This window comes from Eptesicus fuscus, chromosome 22, assembly GCF_027574615.1.
Source record: "Eptesicus fuscus isolate TK198812 chromosome 22, DD_ASM_mEF_20220401, whole genome shotgun sequence".
Taxonomy (NCBI): Eukaryota; Metazoa; Chordata; class Mammalia; order Chiroptera; family Vespertilionidae; genus Eptesicus; species Eptesicus fuscus.
This window is the reverse complement of record NC_072494.1, coordinates 40,906,514-40,930,850: the sequence shown is the minus strand read 5'-3', so window position 1 is coordinate 40,930,850 and position 24,337 is coordinate 40,906,514. Positions and strand designations below refer to the sequence as shown.

The 24,337-nt window shown below is 41.1% G+C and overlaps 1 protein-coding gene across 5 annotated transcripts in view; it reads left to right on the top strand.

The window, feature by feature from the left end:
- DCAF6 (DDB1 and CUL4 associated factor 6) overlaps positions 1–21,755 on the top strand; it is an 88,962-nt gene extending 67,207 nt beyond the window's left edge. For 3 of the 5 annotated variants that reach the window (XM_028127816.2, XM_008153115.3, XM_008153114.3), the window contains 9 exons: positions 387–504; positions 4,848–4,963; positions 6,860–6,946; positions 7,758–8,085; positions 16,020–16,158; positions 17,606–17,762; positions 18,515–18,603; positions 20,338–20,443; positions 21,299–21,755. In XM_028127816.2, the coding sequence (XP_027983617.2) occupies positions 387–504; positions 4,848–4,963; positions 6,860–6,946; positions 7,758–8,085; positions 16,020–16,158; positions 17,606–17,762; positions 18,515–18,603; positions 20,338–20,443; positions 21,299–21,363 (1,205 nt within the window). In that variant the 3' untranslated portion in view covers positions 21,364–21,755. Of the gene's footprint in view, positions 1–386; positions 505–4,847; positions 4,964–6,859; positions 6,947–7,757; positions 8,086–16,019; positions 16,159–17,605; positions 17,763–18,514; positions 18,604–18,718; positions 18,773–20,337; positions 20,444–21,298 lie in introns of all 5 variants that reach the window. The other 2 variants (XM_054712330.1, XM_054712329.1) reach the window with 1 other exon arrangement.
- The last annotated feature ends 2,582 nt before the right edge of the window (positions 21,756–24,337 follow it).

Sequence of the window (24,337 nt, the reverse complement as noted above, 5' to 3'; positions counted from 1 at the left end):
CTGAAGGAGCCCATGGTAGTTACAATTGATGCTTTAGCAACTGAAGTAGAAAATCATGAGCATTCTGTTAAATAAAAGTACCAGTTTATAACGTATGTCATTGCATGTTAATATTCTTTGAGTCCCTAATGATGAAACGCGGTTCTCAAATGTGTCTGACTTCCGTCTGAATCCAAGGGAGTCATGTACACAAGGCTAGAACAGGATGCAGTGCCGCTTTGGAATCTGAGTGTTTCTATGACACTTGCCCTTGAATTTAAGTGAAAACCATAACAGATGTGAGAGTTATGATGAGGACAACCTAATTTAAGTTTTATAAATTTTAGGAAATGTCATCTTTTATTGGTTTCAGAGACTTTTTCAAATGTTTTAAACACAATTTTCAGATAACAATAATGAAAAGCTGAGCCCCAAACCAGGGACAGGTGAACCAGTTTTAAGTTTGCACTACAGCACAGAAGGAACAACTACAAGCACAATAAAACTGAACTTTACAGATGAATGGTAAGTTCATATTTTTGTAAAGATGTTCTTAGCCATTTTGTAGGATTTTGTTAGATATTATTTGCAGCACTTCATCATCTTTGTGCCTTGCTTTGCTATAATGTGTGCTTCAGAATCACTTGGAGAGCTCGTTAAAACGGAGGACTGGGTCCTACTCAGAGTTTATTCAGATTGAGGAGGGATCCGAGAATTTGCATTTCTAGAAACTTCCCAGGTGATGCTGATGTTGCTAGTTCTGGGATATTCCTTTTGATAGAAAATGCCGAAGATAAAAAGAATTAATCACCTATAGACCATTTGTGTAAAAATAATGAACCTAGCATTTTGGAGCTTTTTGTAGTCTTGGTCCTGTGTATGTATGTGTGCATATATATATATATGTATGATTTTTGTTTTGAGTTTTAAATCATAATTTTAATCGTGTTGAATGTACTCTATTCTCCCCTGCATTTGACTTAACTTTATAATAAATATTCACGTTACTACTTAGCTTTCATAAACGTTATTTTACTACCTGTATATAGCCCATCAAGTAGATGTACTACAGTGCACTTATCCATTTCTCTTTAATTGGGCAGTGAATTTGTTTATCCTTTTTTTATTTAACTAAGTAAGACTATAATGAATATCTTTGTTTACAGGCTTTTTTCCTACCTTTAAGATTACTGATTTGAGATATGTTTCCAGAAATGAACTATATAGGTCAAAGATATTGCCAAATTACTTTCAAAAGAATCTTGTATCATTCCATTTTACTAGCAGCATATGAAAGTACACATTTTGCTATCTCTGGGCCAATATTCAATATATTCATTTATTTTTAACTTGTATATTTGATTTTAAAATAACATTTGTTTCTATTTAATAGATTACTAATAAGGTTGAGCTTTATATTTATTTAATGGTTGTATAGGTTCTCTTTAATGATATTTCTGATTATGTTTATTCCCATTAACCTAGTTAAATCTTACTCTTTTAAAAAAACCAGTTATGTAGGCTTCTTAAATTCTTTCCCACTGTCTCATGGCCTTCTGCTTCAGATTGCCTCCAACATTTTTATTTAAATTTATTACTGTTGCTATTTAATATTAATAAAAAAGTAATATGATCTTTCCTAATATATCATTAATTATGTATTAATATAACTACATATTATATATAGTAATTGTATTAATCATTTAATAACCAATATATTAATTACTTGGTATAATTAATATATTAACATACTTAATCACATATTAATATATAATATGCATAAATAATATATAATGTCATTATATATTGTTTATTAATATATAATTAATTATATGTTCATATGATATTAATATTTATGTATTCCAATTCACTGGTTTCTATTTGTGTTTATGTGTGTATGTATTTTACATTAAAATCTGTGATTAAATAATATTTTCAAATATTATAGAATACTTTCTATGTTCCAGACACTATTGTAGACATGGGGAGTGCATCAGTGAAAAAAATAGGGGGAAAAAACCTCTGTCCTGTAGGAACTCACATTCTAGGTGGAGGAGACAGACAGTACACATAATAAATAAGTGAATTGTATAATACATTAAAGTACTAAGTGCTCTGGAAGAAAAGAGAGCAGGTGAGGGTGGTTGACAGGGTGGGCAGCATCATTGGGAGGATGAGGAGGAGTGAGCTGTGCACAGCTTGGGGAAGAGCAGAGAGAAAGCCAGCACAAGGCTCTGTGGGGGCAGACCTACTATGTGTAAGGATCTGTAAGGGAAAGCATACATGTGTAGCCAGAGGGGAGTGACCAAAGGAGAGAGCAATGGCAGAAAAGGTCAGCCGAGTAAGTGAGAAGGACATTTGAAAGAGGATATCTGGTTGCTGTGTAGACATAGGCCATCGGTAGAGATAGGAGATCAGAGAACAGGCTGTGGCACTAGCAAGGTGAGAGGTGGTGGTGCCTTGGGCAGGACGGGCACAGGGGAGGTAGTAAGAGGAGACTGGGTTCTGGATATGTATTTGAAGGTGCAGTCAATAGAATTTCTTTATGAGCCCTAGCGTTTGACCTCTGCTTTTTAAAATTAGGATATCTATGGCCCTTTCTCTTAACATGTAATTTAACATCACAGAAGATTATCATCCTTATTCTGTTTGTCTTTTCTCATAATTCTGGACAAAAGGGCTGGTTTCTTATAAAAAATCTCATCTGAGCACATTTTTTTTTTAGAAAAAAAGGTTCAGTCCCTCTTCTTTTGAACTTTTCCGTCTCTAAAAACTGACCGTGAATTATATTCTCTTACCAGTTTCTTATTTATTTATCAAAGAAGTAATTAGCTTTTTTTCTGATTATGAGAATATTCAGTACCATTGTAAAAAGAAATTCAAGAAAGGATGCAATCTTTTTTCATCTCTGCCACAGAGCATCCTACTCTTAGTTTAGTTTCTTTGAGGACAAATGAGGCAATCGAGCCCATGGACTAAGAGGTTGGACTCCAGTTTTCTCACCTGAAAATGGGCATATTTAATAGAATCTCCTTCAGAGGTGCTTGTAGAGTTAGCGCGAGCACGCAGAAAAAGTACATGGCACTTAGCACATTGACGAGCCCTAAAGAATCGTTAGCTGCAAGTACCATCTTTTGTAAATTGCCTTTCAGATCCTTGGCACAGTTTCCTTCTGGGGTGTTTGCCTTTTTCTTCTTGATTTATAAGAGGTGTTTATAGGAGTAAGTGGGGGTGATACCATTGACTTTCCTTTGTTGCAGATATTTCCCCCAGTTTGTTGTGTCTTTCAGTTTTATGGTAGTTTTGCTCTAAAGGTTACAGCCTTTGAGCTCATGCCTAGAAAAGCCTGTCCTTCCCAGGATTAGGGAGAAAGCTTTCTCTTGTTTTCCTCTTAATTTCTATGATTTTATATCAAAAATTATATGTTTAGTGCTTCTATAACTTATTTCTCCATGAAGTGTGCTATAGAGCTATAGCTTAATTTTTCCACACGGTGGTTCCTTTGTCCTAGTCCCATTATTGAGCAATCTCTTCATTTCTCTGTGATTTAAAATGCCATATTAACATATGCTAAATTTATTTACTTTGTTACTTTGTCTTTTCCACTAATGGCTCTCAATTCCTACATCAGTGCCTGATGTTTTAATCATCATAACTATTATACATAAGCATTTTATTTATGCCTGTGTCATAGCTTTCTCAGTGGAATATGACATTAGTTTCTCTTTACCCAAGTGACTATATACTTTTTTCTGGTTAAAAAGAAATACATATTAATTACAAAAAAGAATTCAAAATTTACAGAAAAGCACAAAAGAATCACTGGCAATAATGCTACTGAAATGACACTTACCACTGCCTGTTCTTTCTGACATTTTTCTCTGGGAATATATCCAGATGGATACACATTCTTTTTTAAAAAATTCCATATTATACATGGATGCCCTTTTTTAAAAAATCAAATTGACTTTTGTAATTAGCCCAAAAGCGTTTTTTATAAAATCTTGGCCAAAAATTTCATGATAATTTGTATTGTTTACTGAGGCACTGATATTTGTCTGTAATTAATGGTTTTTAGGTTATCGTAACTCTTAAGTTTCATTTCCTTGTTCGCATTCTAAATTAGAGAAATTGTCACATTTCTGTTAATTTAATTTTAATCTGAGTCAGATACATTTTCCCCTATTTTCTTTCCCACTCAATTCCCTCTCTATAATATGTGATGCAATGACTGGTCGTCGCAGAAATTCATTTAAATTGTTTATTTAAATTGGTCTAGCATTCTTCTCTCACCAAAAATGCTAACAGAATTATGGCCATCATCAGGTGGGTAGTAAAACTAACCCAGAAAACATCTTCGGCTTCTACAAACTGGTGCCCAGTCACCTGCCATATTGAACAACAGTCCGAACTGGAAGTGGTCCACAGAGGGCAGTGCAAAGACCAAAGAAATGTCTAGGCCTTTTTTAAAGTATTAATTTTAAAGTAGCCTAGGAAAAAAATAAAATAAAAGTAGCCTAGAACAACAAATCGGGCATATGATCAAAGTCTGTAGAATCAGTAAGGATTAGGGTGAACCATCCCTAGTGAGGGTAAGAAGGAGACAATGTAATTAAGTTATGAAGTTCAAGAGAGAGCTGGGTAGAAATGTGAAGCCGATCATAGAAGCATTAAAACAGTGTGGAAGTGGTCCTTTTGTATTTCTAGGTCTCCTTTTTAAGATAAGTAGGTTAGAGTAGTCACTTTGATTATCAAAAGTGATATTTTGTAAGTACTATTAAAATAATACACCCTATATTTTATTTGAGCCTGAACTTTTGTTTATTATTAACTTACTGGTGGGATCACTCCCTTTGTTTTGATGACAGGAGCAGTACATCCTCCAGTTCTAGAGGGAATGGGACCCATAGCAAACCAGAGGGTCAGGAGGAGTCCCTGGTCCCACAGAGCTCGGAGCCGCCTCCAGCAGGAGATAGCGAGACAGGTAAGCTGTGACGGTGCTTTGTCATCACAATCCCCAATGATGGACGTCCACCCATTTTTCTGATGCCTCAATGGTGCCCTTTGGTTTCTTATTTTTAATGAATTACTTTTTCCTCTAGTCTAGCTATTCCTGTTGACAAATAGGTAACAGGTTCACCAGGAAGGGACTGTCAGCATTTCAGATGGGGCCTCACAGTGCAGCCCAGTTTCCCTCTGGACAAATGGCCAGAAGACGTGGTCACCGCACTGACAGTGTGTGCACTGTCGGTGTCAGTTTGGATCACCTGCCGTTTTTTTATGCCAAGCAGTGGAATTCAGAGTATCTGTCTTGATTTTTTTCAGTGTGTGTGTGGTTTATGGAGGAAAAGAAAGAAGAAACGTGATCTAAATGAGTTATGAGTGAATCTTGTTTCATACAAGAAGTGCCATTTAGGGACTTTTTCAGAACCCTTTCCTAGAATATTTTTATGTAACACTAGAGGCCCGGTGCATGAATTTGTGCATGGGTGGGGTCCCTCAGGATAGCCTGCAGAGATTGGGCCCCAGCTCGCACCTTCACCCTCGCAGGCCCAGCTCGCGCCTGCAGCCCCACAGCCTCGCCTGGCACCCCGCCTTGGCCTAGCACCTCCCCTTCACCTGCTCCACCTTCCTGCCTGCAGGATGATCAATCAGGGTCGGGCCCCCTACCGCCGCCACTGGTTGCCGTCTATGGGGCGATTGGGCCCCCGCTCACACCCGCCTTGACCTGGTGCCACCTGCTCACCTGCTCCACCATCCTGCTGCAGTCCTGCTCTCATCAGGGCCCATCAGGGCTGGCAGCGCCTCCACTGTTGCCCACTTCCAGAGCCGCATTGATGCCGCCTGCCATGTTCGGCGCCACCCCCTGGTAGTCAGCGCATGTCATAGCAAGCAGTTGAACTCACAGTCAAACGACCATCCGAGGGGACAATTTGCAGGATTATATGAAAGTTAGAGTCTAGCAAAGAGCTTGAAACAGTCGATTCTCAATAATTATTTGATGAATGAAGGAATAAATGAATTCTGTTTCTTAAGAAGTGAACAGATACTTCAGTGTAACAGAGTTTACAAGAATTAAATATGTGTAAGACAACTGTCCAGTTAGGTAAGCAGATGTCCAGTTAGGAATAAAAAACGGATCCTTCATGGGTCTTGGAGTTAAATCCCAGAATTAAGTGTTTTCAATGGACAAAACAGAATTTAAAGTAGGCTCAACAGTACTATTGGTTCTTGATAGTTCAGGTTATGCCAAATGTTTGAGGGGCTGAAAAATACTCTGTATTAAGTTTAGCTTTTGTGATGATTAGAAACAAGCAAGATAAGGTCATCTTGGCTATGAAGCATCTTTGTCACCAGATATTCTCACATAGAGTTAGTTCTCAAAGGCCGGCGCCTCTGGAAGGGGCTGAGGACACAGCTGGGCACCCCTCCTTGAGGGTGTTCGTATTTGTGCACGTCTGTATTTGTGTCATACTGAGGGGAGGCTCATCTGAGTATCTCAAGTTTCCATGGCCCCCAAAGGGTGAAGAACTACTTATACATAAGAGAGCTGATGTATTAAGTTGGTGGTTATTTTCCAACAAACAGTTTGGGCCCTGGCCGGTTTGGTTCAGTGATTAGAGCATCAGCCTACACACAAAATGGTCATGGGTTTGATTCCCAGTCAAGGGCATGTACCTTGGTTGCAGGTTTGATCCCCAGCCCCAGTCAGGGCGCATGTGGGAGGCAACCAATCCATGTGTCTCTCTCACGTCAATGTCTTTCTCTCTCTCTTCCTCCCTCCCACTCTCCCTCTGAAAATCAATGAAAAAAATATCCTCAGGTGAGGATTAAAACAAAAAATAATGTGGATTTAATGACCATTTGGTTTACTTCCCAGAAGCTCCTGAAGAATCCTCAGAGGATGTGAACACGTCCCAGGAAGGTGCATCTGCAGGAAGCACAGTTCAGAGCCAAGTAGACACAGGTGAGCGGTCTTCTCTCTAGTGCTTCAGGTGTTAGTCTCCTAGAGTCAGAGTAATTTCCAAATAGATGTGTGTGGACTTTTCCCCTCTGTTTAGGGATATGTTAGTTTATATTAGAAAGTAAATATAACTAAAGGCCTGGTGCACTGATTCATGCACTGGTGGGGTCCCTCGGCATGGCCTGCGGGGTTCAGGCTGAAACTGGCAGTTCAATATCCCCCAAGGGATATAATAGTGCATGAAGTGGCGGCTGGCTGGGGAGGAGCCCGAGCCCGGGTCAGGCGCCTTGCTGCTCCCGCTCATCCCAGCCCCACTGCACCTGCCACTGCCACCGCTCGGTAGACTTGCTGCCACTCCGCTGCGGTCTCCACGTGCCTGCCCTAGGGCAATACTGGCATGCCCATGGTTGAGAAGTGGCCGCAGGCTTGCACCCAGTCAGTCCTGATGCCAATCTCGATCCTGGTCCTGATTCGGTTGGGGGAGGGGCGCACACGGGGAGTGTCTGCTGGAGAGGCTTGCGCCGCCACAGCTGCACTTGCCGACTGTGAGCCTGGTGTCTGGCGCCCATTGGTCAGCTGAGTGGCGCTCCTGCTGTGGGAGCACACTGACCACCAGGGGCAGCTCTTGCGTTGAGCATCTGCCCCCCTTGTGGTCAGTATGCATCATAGTGAACGGTCGAACGGTGGAACAGTCGCTTAGGCTTTTATATATATAGATACTTTTTATTAGAAAGTGTCTGTGTCAGCTTTGAAGTTAGATGAAATAGTCAAGGTTGCCGACATGACCACCTGTTACTACTTTATTTTCCAACAGCACAATCAGACAAGTTCTCATCTGAGCCGTCGGATTCCAGCTCAGGAGAAAGGAACGATTTCAATCCTGATAGTCCTTGTGGAGTTCCAGAAGACACCGCTTTGTCTGAGAAAGGCTGGGAACCAGGGACTTCGGATCAAACCAGTGCTGACAGCACTGCCCATCTCAGTAGCCCTGATGCTGAGCCTAAGACACAGACAGAAGCTGTGGGGCCCGTGCCTCCCGAGGAAACCTCAGCCACAGACTCTGCTCTCCAGGACACCGATGACAGTGACGATGACCCAGTCCTGATCCCAGGTGCCAGGTATCGAGCAGGACCTGGTGACAGGTTGGTAAATTTTTAATTAAAATGAACTGTAAAAAGTATAATTCACAAGTCTTTCTTTTTAGTCACATAAAGGAGTCTCCATTTTGGACAGTTGCTTTCTCTAAGGATGTCTTAGTCATGTAAACTTATGGAACTTTTCAAATGAAATCATTTCACATGGTACCTTCTCTAAGCAGAGTGTGCATGAAGAGGGAGCACAGTCTCCCGCTGTTTCTCTGACACTGAGGCTGCTCCTCAGCTGGCAGATGGGAGGGAGGAACGCCCAGCAGCTTAGTCGTGAAGTCGGGTATATTTAGCGATCATATTGCCCTGTGGACATCCTGTCCTTTAGCAGGTTTTTGGATACTTTTTACTCTTCAGTTTATCTGCTTTTCTGTTGACACTGGATAAGGTAGTGTGATAGCAGTTCTTGTTTTGAGAACATTATTTTTCTCTGATTTCTACTAAATTTTAGTAACTTAATTTAGAAACTGAAAAATTACACCAAATAACAAATATAACCATGATAAAGAATTGAATTGCTACCCAGCCAGCATAGCTCAGTGGTTGAGCATTGACCTGTGAACCAGGAGGTTATGGTTTGATTCCTGGTCAGGGCACATGCCCATGTTTCGGGCTCGATAGTGTGGGGCATGTAGGAGGCAGCTGATCAATGATTGATGTTTCTATCTCTCCCTCTCCCTTCCTCTCTGAAATCAATCCTATATAATAAAGGCCTAATATGCTCAGTGTCCGGTTGTCCGGTCATCCAACCAATTAAAGTATAATATGCTAATGATATGCTAAGGCCGCTCAGCAGCTCACTATGACGTGTACTGACCACCCGGGGGCAGACAGTCAACCGGTCGACCAGTCGATATGATGTGCACTGACCACCAGGGGGCAGACAGTCGACCAGTTGACCTGTCACTATGACGTGCACTACCACCAGGGGGCAGATGCTCCAACTGGTAGGTTAGCTTGCAACTGGGGTCCGGCCGATCAGGACTGAGCGAGATGGGCCGGACATGCCCTGGAGCCCTCCCACAGTTCCTCCTCTGCTGGCCAACCTCCCGCGTCCCTCCCCGGCCCTGATCGTGCACCGGTGGGGTCCCTTGGCCTGGCCTGCACCCTCTTACAATCCATGACCCCTCAGGGGATGTCGGAGAGCTGGTTTTGGCCTGATCCCACAGGCCAGGCCGAGGGACTTTACTGGTGCACAAGTTCATGCACCCGGCCTCGAGTAAAAAATATATTTAAAAAAAAGAATTGAATTCCTAACATGGCCAGGTACTTTTCCCTATATTTGTACTTGGAGATTAATCATACATCTCTACCTGCACACATTAGTCTTCAGCGTTCTTACTATATGTTTTAGACAGCTAACACTTTACATACCCAGAGGGAATCCCACAAGGTTAGCAGGCATAGCACATTTAGGAAATCAAATTGATGGTTTCTAAAACCTAGGGTGGAGAGTGAGAGTTGTGTTTAAGTCTGTACGTTTAAGGCCTCTGTGGTATAAGGGAGACGTGTCCTTGTTTTTTTCTGTACATAGGTAACAAAAACAATACTAAGGTCTAATGAAAAATAAAATTATCCACTTTTAAATAAAACATACTATCACTTTCCAGATTTGTTTGCTTCAGTAAGAAATTGTATTTTTAATAGATAATAGACACTTGCAGAAAATCATAATTATTTAGCAGCTTTTGTCCAGGCTAATTACAACACTTTTTTTTTACCAAGCGTGCTTTATACTTGAGGAATCTGAGGTACTAAGCATGGGTTTTCTATATTCTAGACCTAAGGTGCATTTTTTTTAAAAACAGAGTAGTATAGCATCAGTGGAGAAGGAGGAATTGTGTATGCTGGCTCCACGCTGTGCGGTGCGTGCACTCTTGAATTCATGTTCTCCTTCCCCATATCCAGATCTGAGACCGCTTCTGGGTCTGCATTTGCTTCCCTGCTTTTCCTGATGAACTTATGTGATAGTCTGTATACTGATCTTAGGTATTTAACCTTAGTTTGTCCCCTGTGTTATTTTGTTTTATTCTATAGGACACGGTAGTAAACTTACTGAAGAGTCACCGAAGGATAAAATCCTTACCCTTAGAGCAGTGGTCGGCAAACTCATTAGTCAACAGAGACAAATATCAATAGTACAACGATTGAAATTTCTTTTGAGAGCCAGATTTTTAAAACTTAAACTACTTCTAATGCCACTTCTTCAAAATAGACTCGCCCAGGCCTTGGTATTTTGTGGAAGAGCCACACTCAAGGGGCCAGAGAGCCGCATGTGGCTCGCGAGCCACAGTTTGCCGACCACGGCCTTAGAGAAACTCAATTGAAGAACAGAGGACAGTACACAAGCCACTTATAAAAACATGGAAAACAGTTTTAATAAACTTACGAAATTAAATACCGTGCTCTACAAAGATGTACATATGAATGTGATGCCAAACTGTTTATAATCACTGCTTCACAATTTCATCAATTTTTCTTTGATATTTAGGAATTTTCTTTGAATTATTCTTTCCTAGCTAATTACCAAAAATTTGTAAATGGTGAAAAATCTTCCTTCTGATTTTCATCTAAGTAGTTTTTAAGGTTCCTAACTTCCATAGCACCATCTTAAGTCTTGAGCTACCTGTATAAAATATACTTTACTATCTCTGCCCTTTCTATGGGCTCTTCATCCTGAGACTGCTGCCTATTTATCTTCTGAATTCAGAGGAATAGCTATGTTGATTTTTATTCTAAAGTGATAAAGTTTAAGACCCTTTGCTTCTTAGGAACATGGAAAAGAATAATTTACCAGCTTGTAAGTAGGCATATGATTTTTGAGAATTTATTTCTGAAGGGACAAAGGATCCAAAGCTCTGTTGTAAAACATTCAGTTCTTGGGGTCTCAGGATACATTTCTCACGTGGATAGGATGCCCAATTAAAGTATGCATGTCTTAAAGAGAAGCTGATCAAGATTAGTTTGGTTAGGGTAGAAAAATGGTCCGAAATTAAAAATGGTGAAAGTGTGTATTTAGGTCTGTACTTTAATTTCTATAAAGAATTACATAGTAGAGCTCATAATTTCTTTTGTCCCAAATTACGTGGTTTTTTTTTTAAATCCTCACCTGAAGACATACTTATTGATTTTTTAAAATATTTTTATTGATTTTTTTATAGAGAGGAAGGGAGAGAGATAGAGAGCCAGAAACATCGATGAGAGAGAAACATCGATCAGCTGCCTCCTGCACACCCCCTACTGGGGATGTGCCCGCAACCAAGGTACATGCCCTTGACCGGAATAGAACCTGGGACCCCTCAATCTGCAGGATGACGCTCTATCCACTGAGCCAAACCAGCCAGGGCTTGTTTTGTTTTTTTTAGAGAGAAGGGAAAGGAGGAAGAGAGACACACACACACAGAGAAAGAGAGAAAGAGGGAGGGAGAGAGAGAGAGAGAGAGAGAGAGAGAGAGAGAGAGAGAGAGAGAGAGAGAAACATCGATGTGAAAGAGAAACAGAGAAACATTGATGTGAGAGAGAAACATCGATAGGTTATCTCCCATACATGTCCCAACTGGGGATTGAACTCGAAACCTTTCACTGTATGAGATGATGCTCCAACCAACTGAGCAACACAGGCCAGAGCCCAATTTTAATTTTTAAAAATGAAACCTAAAAAGTTTATAGCCAAGCCATTTTGGACAAACATTTAATAAAAACATCAAAACAGTTCTTTGCAATGCAGAGTAATGATATCTTTTTAAAGATTTGTATTCTTAAATTTTGGTTAAATAAATACGACCTTGGTTTTTACTTTTGGGCTGAGATTAAGCATGAGAAGGAAATGTCTTAGAAAATAAAGACCTTAACAACTAACATGGCTATTTTAAAATGGAATGCTCTTATTAACTACAGCTAGTCTCGGTGTAAACAGAACTGGACCCTATAGCAGAGGTCGACAGACTTTTCCCTCAAAGGCCAGAGAGTGAAACTCCTAGGCTTTGCTGGCCAAGAGGCAAAATGGAGGCTGTTATGTAGGTCCTTGTATAATCATTTAAAATGTCACCATTTACAAATACGAAAACTTGTCTTAGCTGCAGGGTTAGGTCCAAGAGCCATAGTTTGCTGCTCTTCCCTTTGTAGCCAGTCAGTCTGATAGAGAAACCAGGCTAGAGTGTATGGTAAAACACCTTGACTGGCAGATACCCAGAGTTTAGAACAACGAAAAGTCTATGATTCCCACATATTAGGTCCCTGTGAACTTGGTCTGGGGCAGGAACACAGAAGAGTAAATGGAAACTAAAGTGAAGGAAGAAATAAAAATGATATTGATAAAACAATACATAAAAACAATATGTGTGTCCCGTAGTGATTTTACGTACTAGATTTAGAAATAGACACACATGCCTGGGAGTGGGGTGAATGGCAAGTGGGTTTTTATGTAAAGTATTTTCAAGGTGCCTAATCCATTTTAAGAGTAGAGGGCAGAGGCCTAGCTAGTAGCTCTTCCACCTGCAAAGTCCAGGAATTCTCTGCTCAGAACTGGGGGCATCTAAGTAAGCTTCCTGCAAATAGGTTGTGGTTACAGACTCCAAAATTCAAGACATTAACCCTATAAGCCTGTTAATAACTTTTAAAAAGTATTTATTTGCATAGAAATTTGGTTCCAGTTACCTACTGGAAGCCAAAATTCTTCACATACTGTAAATTTGCCATCATCTATTTAGTCATCATAGAATCACTTTCAGTATTTCTAATGATTCAAGTTTATTCTTTATTAAAGAAAATTGCAGAGAAAAAAGAATAATCATAGAGAAGAAACAGGGTTCCTAGGGCATTAAAAGCTGTGTTGTTCTTCGCTCCCTTGTTATATAGTCTCCTGGTTAGGACAGTGAGTCAACTCGGGGCTTAATTAGTTATTTCCCAAAAGAGCAGCTCAGCCCTGAGGGGTCTCCCAGGTGCCCAGGGGATGGTATGGAAGATCTGAGTCCTGGCAGGTCCCTCCACTGGAACAGGGCTGGGTTCTAACCTGTTTAAAAGACAAAGGTGTTAAGTGCAGGGTCTTCCTTCTAATCTGCCTTCAGTGAGTGTTTCTGCTTCCTTCATTTCCTCAACCATTCATTCAGCCACTTAGTTGAATGACAGATTTCACATAATACCCTAAATCACAAAGGGAAGCAAAGGTTTCTTCAGGTTGAGATGTTTGGTGATGAAAGTGGTGACCTTGATGCTTTACATATCTGGTTCTTTGAGGTCTGTGAGTGACTTTATTGTGTTCCCTTCACTAGATTTATTATCAGAGGAACAACAATAGGTGATAGAATAATGAGGTAATTCAGTATGTTCCTTCATTCTTTTATTTTTTACGATGAATTTGCCAGGTCGTCCTTTTCCACAGCTAACCACCTTTCCTATTAACAGTTAATACTCCTGGAATGTACTGAACTCTTCAGTGCTAAGCATCGTAAAGCAGGTTGCTTTTCACGAACTGTCTTAGCTGCATGACTGCATGGGGACAGAATGAAAGGAAATGTCCTGTGTGCACACCTAACGGATGCTCACTCAAGTGTGTCGTACGCTAAAGCGACTACAACCTGGAATGATGTACTTCAAATGTTGGTGAACTGCTTTGACTATGTTGTTGAGAAATGCAACTTAGGGTATTTTTAAAAGCTGTTTGGGCTAACAGTTAGCAACTTTTTGTCATTATCTCATTTTCCTTGAGATCATTAACTAAAAAATGGACTTGAGTCTAATTCTGTGCCTAAAGATTCTGATTTTTTAAAAAGAAAGCTGTATTCTTACAAATACCTTAATAACGTAATAAGGCAACACATCAAGATAGTACACAACTCTTCAAACACTTCTGCAACCTGAAGACTAACACGGGGGTACATTTTAAAATATGACATTAAAGTGAACCTCGGAACCATTATTTATCTACACAAAACCTGGTGTACTGACTAAATCAACCTGGTACCTTATTCTGGTGGCACATGCCTATTATTTACCATTTGTTTCTGAAACAAAGTGGAATATGACACAATATGTAGCAACAATCAGGAATACAACAATGGTAGAGTTCCCCATAGGGAATGCCAAAATAAGCCCAAAACTAAGAAATCCCCTGTTAGTGTCTCAAATTGGTTTTGCTTTTATGCTGGTGTTTCTAGACTGTTTTCACATTAAGGTATGTTTGAAGTAACTTTTAGCAAATTGGTCTGTTGCCAATTATCACTTTCTAGTTAAATAACAGTAAGATGGAATTTGTTTCAGGGCTTTTTTGAATTTTTGGTTTATACCTTTTATCCCAAATACTCAAAGCCAGTTTCTGCTCTTACAATGAAGATTGCAACTAAAAAATAAGATGTTGCTTTAAATGAGTCACATTTAACCATCAAAATGGAGATTATTATGAACTGGTGAACCATGATAAGCAGAAATGTGACCCTTACCTCTCCTCCTTCTGCTCTGCCTCAGTTGCTTCTTTCTTCCAGAGAGATGGTCTGGGGAGTTTCTCAGGAAAGGCAGTCTCTTCCTGCCCTTGTTCCTCATTCCTATTTTTGTCTTCCACTCATTTTCTGCCTTTTGTGATTTTAACTCGGCATTTTATATGCGTCCATTTTCTTTCCTTTCTTGGCATGTCAATTATACTTTTATTTTACTTCTTTTAGTGGTTGCCCAAGAGTTTACTTCTGAAATTTTTCATACATATTAATGTCTTTCATGAATTTTAAATCATACGCCAAGTTAGTATAATGAATCATAAAAGAAATGGTAACTAATATTCTCAAAAACAACTTTGCAAACAGTAGGCTTTTAAGGAATATTGTTTGCTGCTTGGTGTTCTTCATATGTATGTATATGTGTTCAATGGAAAATTTACAATAAAAAGAGTGCACTCTCTTTTTACCTAGAGAACCGCTTTCAACTCCCAGCAACAGTGCCTGTTTTCCTGCACTCTTGCCACTGACAGAAGTCTTGTTCATCTAATAGACAGAGAGATCAGATTGTTTTATCATTATCTCATTATTAGTAAGGCTGAGCATCTTCTTATATATTTACTAACCATTTCTTCTATAATTTTTCTACTCATGTCCTTTGCCTATTTTTCTGTTATAATGTTCATTTTTCTTACTGACTTAATAGACTTTTTACATATTTTAGATTTTTGGTCTATTACATGTTGAAATACAATGTTTTAAATAACATATTCAGACTAAGAAACTTACTAAGTAGTATCATGTGTTAGGACAAGTTTCTTCTAATAAGTAAATCAGTCTTACGAGCCCATTATTCTTCAGTCTCCAGCTCTGTTATCAGCTGAGCTCTTAGGAGAGTAAAGTCTGCCTCAGTTGCCCCAAATCTGCACTCCACCGTGGAGTCCATATAGCTTAGATGCTCTGGGAAGGTCTTTTTTTATTGCACGTATGTTAATATTTATTCTCTTTTTTTCTTGTCTGTTGTTTGCTGGGAACATCTTTAAACAAAATCTCAAAACATATGTTTATCTATTGCTATTACATGTTACCCTTAATTTCTTTCGGTTCCTATTTATGCCTTTACATTTTCTAATGTGGAGAGGAAAAATGGCATGGACCAGGACTTGTTTTATTTGTGGTAAACTGCACATGAATTTGTCTGTATTACATTTTTATAAAACAGCCCTTTGAACCCTAGTGTGCCGCATGCTACTCCCCTTACCGTCCTAGCCAGGACCGAATCTCTAAGTGACCTATTCACTAAAACATCTTGTTCTAGTAACTCAACTAGTCTCGTGGAGTCCCACTGTTGTGTCTGCCTTTTGATGCTTTCCGTGGGGGTGCCTTACTGAGATAATATTTAGTCTACATATTTTCTGACTTACTGACTTCAATGTGCATCATTGCATTCCACAGTGAGTGTTTTTCATTTATTTCTGTTCTTTTCTTTTCATATGTAACTCATAGACGCTCTGCTGTTGCCCGAATTCAGGAGTTTTTCAGGCGGAGGAAAGAAAGGAAGGAAATGGAAGAACTGGACACTCTGAACATTAGAAGGCCACTAGTGAAGATGGTTTATAAGGGCCATCGCAACTCCAGGACAATGGTACCAAGTGCTCGTGGCATTCTTTGCAGAATGTGCACTTTCATAGCATGAATGTTTTTGCATAACAATTATCCTCCCGTGTTGCCAGTGGGGCTCCAGTATAGGGGGCACCTTCATGGTTATCTCCAGACCAAATACGTTCTAGTCCTGTGATATATCAGGAAAGACCAACAGTTTTTATAAGGAAACTCTACCCGGGAATTATTGTAGAGTTTAAATTTTTAGCTTATACAAGTAACCATTGCTTCTTCTTTGCTCTCTCACACTTGCTGTGTACTTTCCTAGTAGATTGTTTTGGAGAGAAGGGTTTGGATATATGAAACTCAGATTCATTGAGAAATATAGTCAGGTTGCTTTCATCATCACCCCGTTAAGATGGACAAGTCAAGATTGGTTTTAGTCACTTTGCTCCCTGAACTTCAAGTTTCTCATCTGTGAATTGAACAGAATAGATCTGATGATCTCTCAGGTCTTTTCCAGTTTTTACAATCCCCACATCTGTGCACCCAGTGCTACATCCGTCACCGACTAAGGGAATATTGGGAGGTGGCTAGTGTGTCATAACTAAGTGTGATTCTGAACCGTTTCTGTCTAGAAAGTGCTGTTCTCACATTCACTGAGTTCTCAAAACGTATCTATAGAATCAGTTTTAAACTGCTTTCTTACTTTAGGGAAATAATAAGCTCTCTATAGAAATCAGTGGTAGTAACAATTTAATCATTCAAAAAATAATACTATTATTAATAGAAGAACCAATTTATATTTCTTGCATTTTGCTGGTTAAAATTTTAGAGGAAAATAATTAGGGGCTGGAATAAGAAAAAAAGAAGATAAGCAAGTAAAATAACAGCTCCAAGTAAGAACAGAACAGGTTCTCCTCTTTTGCTCTCCCCAAAATAGCAGAGTGACAGCTGCAGATAAAATGACTGGAAAATCCAATCTGAAGCACAAAGATTTTGATGGTTCATTAGTATGCATCCATTGAAAAAAATGTCATCATAACCACTCCAACTGTCTATTCCTTTGTCTCATTGCTTCATAAAAGTACATGTGTTTATATCTTTTCTTTTAATTATGAGAACTTCAAATAACTAAGAAAAAGATTGGTACTTTTTGTTATACTGTCAAAAACCCAGAAATTTCATTCATTCATTTAGCAGTTAATTAATTCAGCACCTACTGTGTGCTAAGAGCCGTTACAGGCACGATAAACACAGTATGGAACAAAAACATACCCCTGTCCTCGTGGGGGACTCTTCATTGCTGAAGGCCGGGTTCTCTTTGCTGGCAAATCTATCATTTGAAGATACTAGAAGACCAGGACACTCTCCAATTTGTATTTTATTTTCTAAGCCAATTAATTTTTTTAACACAAGAATAGAATAAGACTTTATTTTAATAACTTTAATTTGAATTTCCTTATAACTTCCTTTTCTTAAACCCTTAGATAAAAGAAGCCAATTTCTGGGGTGCTAACTTTGTGATGAGTGGTTCCGACTGCGGCCATATATTCATCTGGGATCGTCACACCGCTGAGCATTTAATGCTTCTGGAGGCTGACAATCACGTGGTGAACTGCCTGCAGCCACATCCATTTGACCCAAGTAAGAGGACCGTGCATAAGGCAAGGGCTAGAAATCATTAGTGTGGCTCATCAGCCCCAGCGGTGTTCTAGTTAACATACAAATAATCCGAATTATCTGTAGGCAGCCACGGGAGTCACTTCTAGCTCTGCTTGGGTTTAAAACCAAAACACACTTATAACTTGCTTTGGGCAGAAAGTGTGGTGAAGTAGGTTAAAGAGTGTTCTCCTAATATTTCTTCTAAGCTGTATTAGCTGTAAGAGGTTTGGCTGATTGAACTTCTCACTACTTACCAAATTGAATCTGCAAGGCTCACTGGCGTGCTCTTGCCTTCCATTGGAAATTCCCCATAGTCTTGAAATTATATTCTAGAGTGACTTTTAGGAAATCTTCAAAATAATATTCTCAGTTAACACATGCATCAGTACAGTTTCCATTGCAGCTCACGTTTGCTATGATGTACACACAGGAAGTCCTCACTGAACGTCATAGATAGGATCTGCAACTTTAAGTGAAACAACATGTAACAAAACCGATTCTATCATAAGCTAATGGTTATAAACAAGATTAAGTTCCTTCAGCATCTCATCAGTGGCACAGTGAAAAGACGTTGAACAGAACTTTATTCAAGGCCCTGATGTATATGTACATATGCCTGCGTCTGTACCCTACAAACACATATTCTATACATACACACACACACGTGTCTGTGTGCATAGCTTGAATAAATGCATGTGTTCTGAGTTTATGTTAACCGTACTTTTTGTTTCTAGTTCTAGCCTCGTCTGGCATAGATTATGACATCAAGATCTGGTCACCACTGGAGGAGTCAAGGATTTTTAACCGAAAACTTGCTGATGAAGTAAGATGTTTACTACACTTATTAGACCATAGTTTACCTTGTTCCTGAAATGCTTTCTTAAGAAATATCAAAGCAGCTCCTCCCTTAGTTGGTAACATAAAACAATTTCATGCAGGTAAGGAAGTCAGTTTTAAGAAAAAGAAAAATGAAGATAAAACCATGCCTAGAGGTAAAAATTGAACTAGTATTTTGCTAATTAGAAGACTGAGTATTAGTAATAGCAGATTAAGTGTTTTGTAGTTTAAGAAAAATAGGTTGACTATGCTTACTGCCGTAAAGAATCATTAAAAACACTGTCCTTTTGAGAAAATGGTTTCACTGCAGCGTCTTCATCATCATGGCCAAGAGGTAGCAGCACAAATGATGAGAATCTTTTCCTTTATTCTGTTTTAAGATTTCCTCAGCTTCTTGTTAAATCAGTAGTTTTCCAACTGAGTTCAGTGAAGGGCTAGGTCTTTTATGAAATTAGGATAAGAAAGCTGATTTCTATGCGCCCCCCACCCCAAGCTTCAGCCAGGGTTTTCATTTGTTGATTTCCATAGATTTCTTATAATAATTAGGGTCCGTTGCATTAATCAGCTACTGATTGCTGAACTCCTATGGGTAGATGAGGGCACAAATAGATAAATAAGGATCTGTCACTTAATAATATTAGTAAGGGGGTCAAGCAGCACCTCAGAGTGAGGTTGACAGCTCAGCACAGTTCCCATGGGTGCTTTCACTCATTTAATAGACATTTACACAACACTCTGTGTCAGCCCTGCACTCAGAGCGCATGGGTAAGAGGGAAAGACAGCACAGTGTAGTGTAGTGCAGTGAGTGTCTGAGGTGTATGCTCAGTGTTTGGAAGCCTGTAGAAAAGAAAAACTGCTTGTGAATGGAGTCGATGGGGTGGGAACGTCTTCACAGAGGCTATAAAAGTCACTAGGACGGCGTTCACCAGGCAGACAGGAGCAAAGGAGCGCTGGAGACACGGGGCCAGCAGGTTCCAAGTTGTTAGAAGGTAAAGGAAACATCCGTGTGCGGAACCTACAGTGTGAGGGAAAGTTGCTCAGTCAGACTGAAAAGCTCATTTAGGACCGTAAAGGGCCCTGAGGGACCCAGGAGCTGAAAGAGTGGTCATTTCACTGGGGACTGTTGGCCGGATGGCATCCTTCTCCTGCCCTCAGGCTTCCCTTTCTTCCTTCCCACACTCTGCTTTAACTCTTCCTTCTTTCCTTTGCCCATGACATACATTGGGTCCCTCAGAGCCACGGATATTGTTAGTCCTTTCCTTGATACTTCTGACACAAGTCGTTGGTAGCTCTTGTCCAAAGGTTTATTTTTCAAGATTACTTTGCCTCAGCGAAGGTAACAACTCTCCAAGGATCCACGTGACCCAGGGACAATAATTTAGCACTGCTTTGTCCCAAAGTACCCGTTCTCCTCTCGGTGAACATAAGGAGCGGCACAGCGTAGACTGCTCCGGGGAACAAGTAAAGACAAATTGAATTCTTGGATGTTTTAGCAACGAGAGTTGACCTTTGTCTTCCTGCCAATTGCATGAGGCATGTTCTCTCATCTTACTCCTCATATGCAAGTCAAAGTAACTACTTGGCCTTGAGAAGCCTTAACAGGGAAACGTGACGGCAGGCACGTAGGGAAGGAAGGCCACTCTTTTTCGTGCCGTTCTCCTAATCTTCAGGGGCGGGGCGGGCGCTCTGTGGTCTCTGACGGTGGTTTCACTTGCCCCAGGTGATCACTCGGAATGAGCTCATGCTGGAGGAGACAAGGAACACCATCACAGTGCCCGCCTCCTTCATGCTCCGCATGCTGGCCTCCCTGAACCACATCCGGGCCGGTAAGAACAGTCAGCCTCTGTTCCAATTAGGATTATGTCTCAACAACATGGTATTACTTAACATTTATATATATAACTTCCTTAGCGCAGTAACTCATGTCCTCAGGAACCTGATTTATTGGAATGCATCACAATGAAAGACAGTCCCCTGAAAACGTACCCACTCTGCTTCTCTGAGTGGAGGCTCCTACACAGCCTTGTCATCATAAATGCCTTCAGCGGTCCATTCGCTCCAGGTCGGCAGAGCCCAGACGAAAGAAAGGTAGCATGCTAGGAAGGCTGAACAGGCACCTCTCTGTTTTCTTCATCATTGTTTTGTCTTAAGTGATAAACTGAGGCTCAGTGTCACAGATCACACAAAATGCATATATTGTAACTACTATTCAGGAAGGAATTCAAAAGCTGTGCTCATAACAAGAAAAAGTTCCAGTATCCATTATAAACACGAGTATGTTCACTGACCTCACGAATGAAATGTCTCCCTATGCTGAGCATCACCTGTCTGTTGATGACAACAATGACCACCCTCATTGAGCTCCGGCCCTTCTCAGCGGGCTTTCTGTAGTGACTTACCCAGGCCACTCCACTGGTACATGGTGAAGCCATCTGTAGTGTTTTAAAAATGTTTGTTTAGAATGACATCCATTTTCAAAGTTAATAGTGTTTCCTTTATTTTTTAAAATTTCTCTGTAGAGGCAAAAATTAAGTATGTACACACAGTGGTGAACTGAATTTTACATAATGGTGTGTTGAGTTCTATACATTTTAAGCAGCTTTAAATAAAAGGCATTGAAGATTATCTTAATCATAACCCTAAAAGTATTTCTTTTAGTGAGTCTCATATCTGTTTTCCAGACCGGTTGGAGGGTGACCGATCAGAAGGCTCCGGTCAGGAGAATGAAAACGAGGATGAGGAATAAGCAACTCTGAGTGGCCAGCACTTACAATGTTTTGATATTTGTATAAGACACTTATATTTTTTTCTTTACAGAGCTTCAGTGCAATTTTAAGGTTATGGTTTTTGGAGTTTTCCCTTTTGTGGGGGATAACCTGACATTGGTGTGGAGTGATTGTGTGCATGAACTTGGGAGAGTGTGTGAAATAAAACTAGCAGAATGTTTTAAAACCTAGTTGCCATGTATGAGGAGTGCTAGCAATGAAAGTGCAATACTGCCAGCCTCCACACGGGGGAGCTTGGATCAACGTTGAAGAGCAGTTCTCATGGTAGAGACAATGTTGGTTCAAATAAATTTCTACACTTGCCATTTGCATGTTTGTTGCTTTCTAATTAAAGAAGCTGGTTGTTGTAAGATCTCCTGAATTTGACATTGTATTTAATGCCTTGTTACCCTGGCCCATGTTTTCCAGTCTTTCCTGTCACATAAGACTGTTTCTCCAGTCTTCTCTAGTTGTAATCATCTTTTCTGTTTTGACTTGTGTGTGATAGAATCACATAGAAGAGAATTACTCATGTCTCATTCCAAAGTACTTCATCTTCACCACCAGTCATCATCTTAATGATCAGTGAGACTGCGTTACCCAAAGACAGGAGTCAGGGCCAGCAAAGACCAGAGTGTCTGGAGTTCACATGCTATAGGAGCACAGGCTAGTTCTGGGGGCCCTGGCTTCTGGTCCTCCTGACTGCAGCTAGATTTCAGCTGAAAGCTGTGACCATCCTGCCTTCTACATCCTGGCCTTCCTTAACTCCAGTGTTCACCTCCACTCCAGCCATCGACACCCCGGCCTGTATCTTAGAGGTTATGACCTGAATCTGTTCCTGCAGACTTAACCCTTCAGTCACCCTCCCTTCCCACTGTTAAATTGTCATCCTTTTCTCTGGCCGGGCCATGAGACTCATAGGTGTGGAGACCGGGGCCGCTTCTCCCCAGGTGGCTGCACACCCGGGGCCCGGCTGCGGGTGGCAGGTTGGCTTTGTGGAGAGGAAAAGCCCCTCCGGTGGCTCAGTAACTGGAGCTGGACTTCCACACCTGGCCCTGGCCCTGGCCCTGGATGCACACGTGTCTCCACATTAGAGAACGAGGTCAGTGGGTGAAGAGAAGGAGTTAGAGTTTTAGCCAAACGGCAGCTGACTTGGCTACAGGTGACTTCTGGAAAGTGCCAGGGTCTTAGTTTCTGGTTCCCAATTAGCTATGTGACCTGCTGGGGCCACCTGACTTGTCTGGGCTGCTGCTCCACCTCCCGTGAAGTGGAGGTGATCAGATTTGCACACCTATGTCCCAGGGGCTGAGTTCGGGCCTCAACACACCCAGAGGTGAGGGGCTTTACAGAGTAACTGAAAACACTACTGTCAGCACATCCAGGACACCATTTCTCACTGAAATGAAGCCGTTGCAGGGATTCTTAGAGAGTGTTGGAAAGCTGGCAGGACAGAGGCTACTGGAGGACTCCGTGGGGTCAGGAGTAACTGGCAGGAAAAGCAACCGAAAATCAAAATGGTCTGTGTACCCTCTGGGCAGGATGGGACAGCGGGGAGGGGCAGAAGTATATGGGACCTGACCTTTCTGCTCAGTTTTGCTCAGAACCCAAAACTGCTGTAAAGCTGTTTTTGTTTTTTACGTGATTTTTAATTGATTTTTAGAGAGAGAGGAAGGGAGAAGGATAGAGAGAGAAACATCAATGAGAGAGGGACATCATTGATTGGCTGCCTCCTGCACACCTCCCACTGAGGATCGAGCTCACAACCTTGGGCATGTGCCGAGTGGGAATCGAACCATGACCTCCTGGTTCATAGGTCGATGCTCAACCACTGAGCAACACTGGCTGGGCTGTTATTATTTTTTAATGGTATTTGTCAAAGGAATTAGTTCTCCTACTTTGGGTGATTTTGTAGAGTTTGGTGTGTTACATAGGCACAGGGCAGACCAGACCACAGTCCAGGGGCAGAAAGAGGACATGTTCCCGGCAGAGTTAATAGGTCCTGGCCATGGTGCAATGCATGCTGGGGGCAGGAGGTTAGGCAGCTGGAGCCGGAGCTCACCCACGCACTCAGCAAAAGGAACTGCCTTCAGTTGCGGCCGGTGAGGGCTCAGGTGGAGGTGCTGGGTTTTATGCCCTGAGGTGGTTTTGAGTCACTGATCACCACACCCCCTTGACCTTGGTTATGGGATGAACGTGTGAGAAACTGTATAAAATCTGGGTTAGGAGTATTTGTTCTGTATTAGACAATATTCCATGAATCTCACTGTCTTGGTGTATTTTTGAAAATGCATGGATGGATGTACCCAGGTGACTGTGGTATGGATCACCACCACCCCCTCCCCCCAATTCTGCAGTAGTCAGCCCTTCCTGCTCAGTCTCCTTCCTCTTTTAGCCCTTGGGAAGGGGGAAGGGAGAAAGGAAAGGGGCTGTGGGAAACGGGGATACGGGGTAAAGAGGGAACACCCAAAACCCACAGTCCACAAGTCCAAGTACAAATTCACAATTTCCACATCTGTACACGTACCAAAAACATTTACTCAGGTAAACAAAGCTATTCTAAATACACTCTTACTTGTTTATAAATATTGATTTGTAATAACCCTAAACATTTTCTTGTTTTTAAAAAAAAGTTTCAAGTGAAATGTATTTCAGGACTAGCTTGTCGTTGTTTTGTTTGAAGGTTGGTTTTTAACCACGTTTGCATCCTGGGTTCCATCACCAGAACACAGCCCAGGACTCCCCTCCGCAGGTCCACAGCTGGACCCCTGCGCCCGCGCCACTGGGCTCCTCCCACTGCCCTGGTGTGGCCCTGCCTGCCCAGCCCAGGCCCCGGGGCTGTCCTTGCCCCTGGGAGGGGCTGACTTGCCTGTGATTGGTGACATTGCAAAATGGTGGTGTCAAAAGGAACAGCACGTGGCCTTGAATTCCAAGCTATGACTACTGCTCAGGAACATG